Here is a 10468-nt window from a genome sequence, read left to right on the forward strand (position 1 = left end):
TGGATGGATCAGCCTACAATAAAATTATTTGTGAAAAGGAAGCTGCTTTTAAAAACTGCTTTAAATGAGCACTCAAACGATCCGAAACTGTTATGACAGGGTAAACGAAATCGCTGGATTATCTTGGGACTCTGGATAAAATCCAGAGAACAGGTGCAAATATCCCCCCCCTCACCTTCTTTTCCCGCGTGCAACCTTATCTCATTCCAGAATCAGCGGCTCGAGGAACTATGGCTACTTTGTACTGTGTCGTCGTTGGTGTGGCTGGGAGCGCGTTCCCTGTGGACATTGACGAGAACAAGTCGGTGGGGCACTTGAAGAAAGCGATCAAGGAGGAGAAAATGTACCAGTTTCCTGCCGATGAGCTGAAGCTCTTCCTGGCGAAGGCGGGGGGCAACGCATGGCTATCGAGCCTCACTGAAGAAGTGAAGAAGCTGAAAAAGGGCGAGAAGACTGCTCTCGTCAAATCTATAACGCAAGAAGAAAAGGAGCTGCAGGGAGAGGATCCGATTTCTGAGTGTCTGGAAGGCATGGATCCCCCGAAAGTGAAACAGATTCACGTGCTGGTGGTGGTTCCGGAGCAAGACGGTACTATCTCAAAAGAGATGTCTGCAGTGACAACGCCACTGACTGTAGAGCAAGTGGAGATGTCAATGAATAAGGTTCTCAGGGAACGAGATGAGAAGGCGTCTGCGTATTCGTTTTCCGATCTGAATACTGCGATGGAAGAGCGAATTGTCAAGAAGATGCGCTTGACCGAAAATATTCCTGATGTCAAGGAGCCAGTCGATACTTCCATCGCCGGTTATTCGTGGATTCCAAAAATCGTGGAGAGCGAGGAAAGTCAAAGGGCTGGGTACATGGCGTACTTGCAGCAGCATTTGAAGACGCTGATAGATCGAGGAGACTTCTTGTTGGATGACATTGCGGGCGATAAATCAGTTCTTAACATCGTGGACCCAAGACTTCCGTTTGCTATGAAAGGCACAGCTGATGTATTGCTCATCAATCGAACAGCGAAGAACCCACTGATTAAGCTGGCTGGGGTCAGCTTGGTGATCGAGCTCAAGAAGAAAGTCGAACCGGGCCATGTTCCTCAAGCAATTGGTCAACTTGTGAGCTGCAGCATGAAGGCGCCTCTCAATTGCTATCCGCTGAGTTTGTTGACGGATTTAAACGACCACTGGCATTTCTCTTGGTTCAGCGACAAGCACGTTCTGACCCAAGTTACGTTGAAGTATCCGAAGAACGCGTTCAGATTTATCGAGGCAGCTGTACTGAGACGAACGGATTCTGCCCCACCTCCTCCGTCATTCATGCCTGGATCTTTCAAGACAATCAAGGTTGATGACTTCTTGCCCCAGCCGGGTGATGCTCGTGCAGAGGAGATGATGGAACGATACGAGTTGATGGCAGATGTGGTGGAACCAGAGTTTCTCATGGCGAGGCGGATGGATTATGCGCGACAGTTAGTCCAGTCGATGCCTATGTACTCTTACATGTATACGTAGTTCGTCGTTTCGATCTTTACGAGGCACTATCGTGAATGAATATTCATCGCTGTGTTGTAGTGTCAATGCTTGCCTAAGACTATCAGCTTTTTAGCTTTTCTACCCTGAAAAATATAAAATTAATAATAAACAAAGATAGAGGTATACTCACCTGAGCAAGACCAAGAGTGCAGCGCAGAAGCGCTACTACGCGAAGCGCTATTGTGTATTTCCGACCAAATTTGCCGTTTTGGTCCTTTTTAGTGAGTCACTCAAAATACAAATCTCATGTTATTTTGACCTCATTTTGTAAGAGCAAAACGTGAATTTCGGTCAGTTCGAGGCATAAGTGTTTGGTCGTGTCAAATTATGTCTACCGCTCACCAAAAAAAAAAAGTGTTTATTTTTGGTTAGAAAAGCGTATGCTCTCGTACCAGACTCAGAGATATGGTGACCCCTTCTGCGCGATTGTTGGTGTGGCGGGAAGCGCATTCGAGGTGGACATAGACGAGAGTGCGTCGGTTTCCGCGTTAAAGAAGGCGGTCAAGGAGGAGAACGCATCGACGATCACATGCGACGCTAAGAACCTGCAGCTCTTCCTGGCGAAGAAGAAGAAAGGCGCTGGGGTGTGGCTAACGGAGAACGACGTGAAGGACGGTGTCAGTGACACGAGTGATTTGAAGCTATTGGGCGTTGCAGGAGCGCCGCTCAGCTTGGTTGGCTTGTCGGAGAAGGACGTCAAGTTCGTACCCACGCTAGAGGATGTCGAGTCGATGAACACACCTGTTCACGTGCTGGTGGCGTTGCCTCCTGGGACAAGTAGTGCGCCTATTTCTGATGGGACGGACTTCTGGCTGTCGAGATTTCAACATAGTGAAGTTGCAAAACTTACGCTACTGCCGACACGCGGAGATCTAAATGAATTTATCGGACAACCTCTCCCTGTAAAGATTGGGTTACCGCAGTCTGTGTTTCAAGCTTGGTCGAGTCCATCGATACTAGGCCAACTCCTTCGAGATAAATTGTTCGAGCTAAACGACATTTCGCCGTGCGAATTTTTAAAAGATTCGGTGTTTAGCGCTGCGTTCCTGTACCCGCAGGTGGATGGGGATGCCACAGAGAGTGCATTTCATTATTTCTGGGATTCAATTATCCGTGTGGTGCTCGGGTTTGTGTTTAGGCGTGCTTACATCAACCGGGATTCGAGCAGGAAATCCTCGTCAGGTTTGAAGCGACCCGACTTTTTGTTTGCTTTGGATCATATCTGTGTTTTTCGTGGTGAGGAGAAAGAACCTCGTACTTCTATCACTGTGCCTCGTGAGGAGCTCTCTAAAACGCTGGTGTGGTCCTACGGTGGAGTGCCGTATGTGTTTGGCTATGCTGCGTCGGGCTTCGAGCTAGAATTATTTGCTATCTATCAAGACGTCACGGGCAACGTTAAAACCCACCTTATTGGAGGGTTTAACTTGCAGCATGCGCCGGAACGTTTTCGACTTGTATTGGCACTTCTGAATTTGTGTCTGCTTTTCCCGGCAATTGTGCAAAACTGTCCGGCCTCGGCAGGGACCGAGTTCATGGACATCCATCGCGCCAATGGCGTCAAGGTGCGGTTGAGTCCGATTTTCGTCGATAAGATCTTTCATACACAAGAAGAGTATCGTCGCGTGAAGCAGATCTACGATTCTCTGAAAGCTTATGGGGTTCCTTGTGCCGATGCAGTCGTCACGGTGGATTCAGACCAATTGAGGTTGACACTTAAGCCCCGCGGCATTGAGATGAAGCCATGCAGCTTGAGTGAACTGTTCGTCGCGCTCGGGAACGTTCTCGAGGCCCTTGTAGTCCTCCATCGCAACGGGTGGATGCACAGAGACATCCGTTGGTCTAACGTGATCAAGCATATCGACCGCGTTGAATGGTTTTTGATCGACTTCGCTGATGCAGCTCAAAGTCCGCAGAAATATCCCAGCGGCGATCACTTGACGCACGACGAACACGCTTCAGACATTTTTATGGAAGGTGGATCCCACACGACTGCGGTTGACTTATGGGCCGTGGGATACCTGGTGAAGACAAGTAAGATTGAACGGGAATGGACTGCGGAGCCCGAAAGAGCGCTTTTCCTAGATCGGTTGATGAACCCAGACCCGAGTGCTCGGCCGACGGCAGACGAAGCCTTACAGCTTCTGTCACGTTTTGAACGTGAAGCTGCTGAGCAGGAATCACAGGGCAAGGGTGTGCGCAAGAAGCACAGACGTGCCTGAATTTTTACATCGCTATGGCACTACCATTACGCGCTGGGACGAAGTACTATGGTACTAACAACAGGAGTAGTCGATGAATGAGCAACACACGTTTTTCTCATACATACTTCGAATGTATGAGAAATCTCGGTTGACGAGAGAAACTCGTTGACACACGCGGCAGCTATCATGCGGTGCGAATGTGGCCACTGGTTGCTGCCTTCACGGCGGCCACCCCGATACTATCTATAGTCGGTTAAGTACACCATCGCAGCCTTCTCTATTAATCCCTGAACACTGGAAATCGTCGCGGTCTGCACCGTCGCCGGCATGTTTGCGTTGAGGGGACGGTGCCAAAGTTGTCAATATCACTCATCGTGATTGTGCCGTAGTCGGTGAGTTGAGTGGTAGAATGAAAAGCCGGTCTTTTGCATCTAAATAAGCTCGGAGCAGCGGGAACATCGTGACACTTGCGCAAACGCCCGAACTTCCGCGTCCACGGACCAGAACGCCGACCACACGGCAGCGCTGTCAAACAACGCGCAGTCCACGTCCAGCTCGATCATCGCCAGCAGTGCTTTCCTCACCTTCCCGGCTCTCCACACCATCCACCCACTGCCGCCTCCCCGCTGTTACCGTTGCTGCAGTATCCGCCACCCGCATGCCGCCCTTCCACTGTCGCGGACGTCGCCACCCTTGCTCACCACTGTGAAGTGTGGAGGAAGAGCCAGGACTGCGTCCAGCTCAAACCTGAGGCTCAGGTGCCTCCAGGACGCGATGCTCGCGTCCAGAAGCCGGACTTCGACGGACCATTGGCTGGCGAGCCGCCAGCCCCATCCTACTGCTAATCCTACCAATATATGTTACCGGGGTTTTTCCGTGTGCTGCTACACACTCGACAACTTGCGCCGTCAAGAGCAAGCAGCAGCACTCGGTTTTCTCCCCTGCTGGACGTTCAGTCCCTGCAACTTACTGTTGTTACGACTACTTCCTTCATCACAATGGTCACCACTCGGCGTAGCCGAGGAGCGACCATCACTCAGGTTATGAGCCCAAGAAGGAGAGCTGGAAGCCCAGTCCGGAGTACGCAGAGCTCGCGCGCGTCCGACGAGTTGCAGTTGCCTGCAAGAGCAGACGAGACAACGTCAGACGAGACACATGCGACGTCACAAGCGTCATCAACCCGAGTTGAGCAACAACTCGAGCTCTTATTGGCCCAATTCGGTACCGTTATGACTACACTGACCAATCAGCAGCAAGTGCAGAACATTCCAGTGGAAGCATCTACCCGACGCCCACAAAGGCAGCTCATTCAAGAATTCTCAGCGGCTCGAGCACAACCGCAGCGAGTGCCGACGCCGTACGGGCCCCGCCGAGGAAACCCAAGCACAGAGGAACTTACCGCCGACGCCAGCACGCGTCAGAGCGAGCCGCCAAGAAACCCAAGAACGTCCGAGGCTGCAGCGCAGCCAGTCCAGACCGAGGCCGGGACCGACTCCGCTACGGACGAACCCATGGTTGGAGACCACAGATGCACGCGGTGCATGAACCAGAGCGGACACGTGCAGTTGAACGCAAGACTTACCGATACCAACTACCAGACGTGGCGCGTCGAGATTTGCTCCATTCTCGACGTCGCACACCTCTTGGACCCCATCATGGAGCGCGAAACGATGGCAGACCAACGTAACGAAGGACAGCGCGGCTGTTTCAAGCAATGACTGCGTGTTGCTCAACGTGAACTTACGATGGGACTTAGTCAAGAGCTACAGATGCGATTTACAAGTGTTATTCAACGTGCTGATCCTATCCTACTGTGCCGAACACTGGAAGATCATTTTGATAACCATCCTGGAGTAAACAGCGTGTTTCTCAAGCGAGATATGCTGAATCGTCGCCTGCAACGTGACGAACGACTTGACGATTACATTCGTGACATCGACGACTACCAACAGAGACTTCGCCGCGCGAACAAGCAGCTGCCTGAGCAGAAAGCCGTCTCTATCCTATTGTCGAATACAGTGGGTGTGTACCCAGCGGTGGTAAACGAACATGAAGTACGTATTGGACGTGATGAGTCCATTACGTGGGAGCAAGCGATCGAGCGCCTTCGACTCGCTGACCACTCACGCCAAGAGACTGAACTACAGCAAGGACGTGGTGGAGGTGGACGTGCCGTCCAGCGAGATGTTGCATTTGTTGGTGGCCGTGGCGACGGACACAACGACGGAAGAGGACGTCGAAACTCGAGCAGCAGCCAAGCACGAGGCAACAACAACCGCAACAATCGTCGCAGCCGCAGCTCATCGCCGCGTGGGCGGAACAAGCGGCAGAAGAGCAAGAGCTCATCCAGTGCGAGGGATGACATCGCCAAGCGAAAGGCGAAGACGAAGTGCAACACGTGCGGAGAGCAAGGACATTGGAGTGGCGATCCTGAGTGCCGCCAGCGTGGCAACAATAACAACAACAACAACTCGAGCAACCCGCCGCGCAGGATGATCGATGTGGTTACTGTGAAGACAGCCAAGTCGGCTGCACCGACTCAAGCTGAAGGACAAGAGCATGTACTCGCGGTGCGTGACAGCTTCAACTACAAGGACAAGGACAAGGACCAGGACATGGTGGAGTGGGTGTTGGATAGCGGCGCGCAGACCAACGTCTCGAGCGACCTTACCTTGTTTACAGAGCTACATGAAGACTCAGTTGCAGAGCTAGTCTTCGGCAACGGCACAACCGAGCGCGCAACTGTAGGCACAGTGCTTATGCAAGTGCTGAACGAGCACACGGGCAAGATCGAGGAGCGCCTCCTTGATGACGTGAGCTACGCCAAGTCGGCTGCCTACAACCTGATCTCGCAGACCTACATGCAATTCAAAGGAAACTTCAAGGTGCGCGTCTCGCATGATCAGAAGACTACGTGGCTGGTCAAAGACACATTGAAGCTGCGCTTCAAGTACATCCGCGGGATGTACCGCATGTGGACGCCACGTCAGAGCAAGAACGTGATGAGCGTCAAGGCCAGTGAAGCTGAGAACCCCATGACGTTGCTGCACAACCGCATGGGCCACGTTAACATGGAGACTATCAAGACTATGGCATGAGACTATAACTTTGGCATCAACATGCAGTCGAAGAATTTTGCTCTCTATGAATGCATTCCATGCTTAGAGTCAAAGACGAAGCGCATGAGCTACAAGCGCAAGCCGTCTCGCTCTGCAAAGCCCTTGCACAAGCTTTGTGTCGACCTATGCAGTGTTGGAGTGGATACAATATCGAAATCAAACCAGTTTCTATTGATTATCGACGAAGCTACGAGATACAAGTGGGGATATCTATTAGCCTACAAAGACGAAGCCACGGAGCTGATTCAGAAGCAGATTCGCTGGATCCAGAACCAGTTCCCGAAGGCGACCATCAAGACGCTGTTCTCCGATGGTGGTGGCGAGTTCGTCAACATGCAGCTCGAGACCTTCTGCAAGGACCTCGGCATCGACACGCGTTCATCCAATCCCTACAGCCCGCAGGAGAACGCTATCGTGGAGCGCACGAACCAGACCGCCATGCGGCAGGTCAGATCTATGTTACAAGCTACGCAAATGCCTGTTTCATTATGGGGAGAAGCCTTCCTACATGCAATTGAGACGCTCAACAAGACGCCGACGCCGGTGTTGAAGGACCAGCAGTCCCCGTACGAGGCCCTGTACGGAGAGCGGCCAGACCTCAGCGTGCTGCGCACGTGGGGGTGCTTGGTGCACGCGCACATCCCTGATGATTCTCGGCAGAGAAAGGAGAAGTTCACTCCAAGGACGCAAATGTGCTTACTACTTGGCTACAGCGAGAAGACCAAGGGCTATAAGCTGCTGAGCCTGCGCACAGGATCAGTGACGACGTGCAGAGATGGAAACATGAAGGCACATGAGAAGTACACGGTAAACACTGTGTATATTGAGCAATTTCTTGCAAACACCTACGCTTACGGAGACTACGACTTACCTGCGGAGATCCCGATCGTGCCGATCCGGACGACAATGTCTACGTACCTGCAGCTTTCTGCAGAGCTTGCAGAAAGGCGAGCAGCGGAGATGGCGAAGCTGGCCACTGCTGGTGAGAGCCATGACCAAGGTGTTGAAGTTGAAGCCGAGTCTGCGACTCGAAGTGATGACCCACAGCTACCAAGCGAGGACGCTAAGAAGCCAGCAGCTTCAGTGGGAGGTTCCAAGCGGAAGAACACAAAGGGCAAGAATAAGGCGAAAGCATGTGCAAATCGAGTGGGAGCCTCGAAGGCCAAGGACAGTCAACGTGATGGTCATGAAGACGAGAACTGGGAGCCATGCACGACGCAGAAGTCGTCGCCAGACGACAGTGCAGCTACCTCGCGACCGAAGCGGAAGCGACAGCCATCCGCCCGACTCAAGGACTACGTAGTGACGAATGTGACGAAGCAGAACGTCGAGGATGTGCAGATCCCCATTACCGTCTTACCCCGCATATAAGGCATATGTGCTGTAAACGAATACAACACTGCTTGTGTGTTGTATTCGTTTAGAAAGCCTATGTGTTGTACAACGAACAAATTGTTAGACTTTGAAGAAGCAAGTTTGTGGGACCTGGAATCTGGCTTGGTCGCTTAGGCTTGACCCTCCTACGCGATCAGGTAGGGTTCAAACCCGCCTGCGTGCAGCTCACATGATGTTGTGATTGGTAAGTTGTATACGGAGGTTTTGCTTGTTAATAATATGAATTCTATTATTTTTTCCTTTTAGTAAGAATCGTTTGTACAAATGCATTACATGTAATCACGTTTACTGGTATTATATTATGTATCCATCTACTTCACTGCGAAATACGGGGCGAACCAAGCACAGCGTTTTCAGAGGATTTTCAACCGTGTACGAGAATTTGGACACCAGCTTATTGTCCTTGTCAGCAGAATAAACCTATAGCCACGTCACTCAGCACTCATGGCTGTGTAAATTATAAAATAAGACAAAATAAAGCCAGTAACAGCAGCACCGAAAACTTTGTTCAGAAGGGTGGTTGGTTGGGAGCTCTCAAGAATATTCATTGGTTCGTACAGCCTTGTGTTTTAAGTAGGTTTCAGCCACATGTGTTCTATTTAGGTAGGTGGTCAAATCGAGGTTTAAGCTACATGTCGAGCGAATCCCGTATTTTATTTAGAACACATATGCCTTATATGCGGGGTAAGACGGTAGTCACAAGCATGCGGCAAGGTCAAAGAAGTGGAAGGAGTGGAAAGCAGCGATGCAAGTTGAGATGGACTCACAGCAGCAGCACGAAACTTGGGTGCTCGTGCGACGCATGGAGGCCAAGGGCAAGCGTGTCATTTCGTGCAAGTGGGTGTACGCGCTCAAGAGAGACTCTACGGGCCGGATTAAGCGATATAAAGCTCGACTAGTGATCAGAGGCTTTCTACAACGCATGGGCATCGACTACAGTGAAACATACGCACCTGTTATCAGATTTGAGACGATCAGATGCGTGATCGTATACGCGCTGCAACGCGGATGGGCCATCTTGCAGTTCGACGTCAAGACCGCGTTCTTGTACGGTGATCTCGACGAGGAGGTCTACATGGAGCAGCCTCCGGGCTTTGGAGAAGCCTCTACGCGCTACGTATGCAAGCTACAGAAGAGTTTGTATGGGCTAAAGCAAGCGCCTCGCGTTTGGAACAAGACATTGCACAAGTTCCTGACGAAGATCGGACTCGAGCGCCTCGACTCTGACTACGGACTCTACGCCAGGAAAGTGGGAGGAGAAGTCACCATGTTGCTCACGGTGTACGTCGACGACCTACTGCTCCTCGGCCCTAGTGACCTTTGCGCTAAGGTTGCTAAGCAACTCAGTGAGAGTATGAGCTCACATCTCTCGGACCAGTCAAGTATCTACTAGGCGTGGAGATACTGATCGACAGCGAGCGTCGACATGCGGTATTTTGCCAGCGGCAACATATTATGGAGGTGCTAAAGCGATTTCACATGGAGGGGTGCAACGCGGTTGCAACACCGGAAGCGCTGCGCGCTGAGGTGGTCACAGATGCGAAAGATGACTCCCCGCCCCCGTACCGAGAGCTCGTTGGTGCACTACAATATCTGGTCTCAGCCTCAAGGCCGGACATTGCGCACGCTGTGCGTAATCTCAGCAAGTACCTGTCCTGCTTCGACCACACACACTACGCTATGGGAAAGAGGGTGCTACGCTACCTGAGTGGTACTCAAGACCACGGCGTAGTGATGGACATTGTTATTGGGAACGACGTCAAGCTGACGTGTTACACCGATGCTGACTACGCTAATGACCCTGATGACCGAAAGAGTGTTAGCGGGTTCGTGACGTTCGTCAATGGTAACGTGGTTTCGTACGGATCAAGAAAGCAAGAGATTAACGCACAGAGCACAACGATAGCAGAGTATATTGCCATGAATGAAGGCACTAGAGATCTACAGTGGCTAAGTGGACTCTTTGAAGAACTATGCTGGGAGTTCGCGACTCCGGAGATTATCGGCGATAACAAGTCGTGCATCTATCTGACTGCCAAGCCTGGCAAGCACAGCAAGAACAAGCACATTATGAACAAGTTCCACTTGGTGCGCCACCTCGTGGAGAGGACGAGCAGCTACGGATTCGCCATGTTGGCACCGACGACATGATCGCCGACGCGATGACGAAGCCATTGCCGAAGGACAAGTTCGAACATTGCCGTGATGGGATGAAGGTGCT

General features: G+C 51.6%; 1 protein-coding gene and 1 pseudogene across 1 annotated transcript; both read left to right on the top strand.

Annotated features, from left to right (window-relative positions):
• Positions 1–230: 230 nt before the first annotated feature.
• Positions 231–1532, top strand: PITG_23088 (Crinkler (CRN) family protein; the record flags this gene model as incomplete). The annotated part of the gene is made up of 1 exon (XM_002897123.1): positions 231–1532. The coding sequence occupies one exon, from the start codon at positions 231–233 to the stop codon at positions 1509–1511; it is 1281 nt and encodes a 426-aa protein (XP_002897169.1).
• Positions 1533–1912: 380 nt separating this feature from the next.
• Positions 1913–3751, top strand: PITG_23089 (annotated as a pseudogene; the record flags this gene model as incomplete).
• Between the last annotated feature and the right edge of the window lie 6717 nt (positions 3752–10468).

Source organism: Phytophthora infestans, genomic scaffold, assembly GCF_000142945.1.
Source record: "Phytophthora infestans T30-4 supercont1.48 genomic scaffold, whole genome shotgun sequence".
Lineage (NCBI taxonomy): Eukaryota > Oomycota > Peronosporomycetes > Peronosporales > Peronosporaceae > Phytophthora > Phytophthora infestans.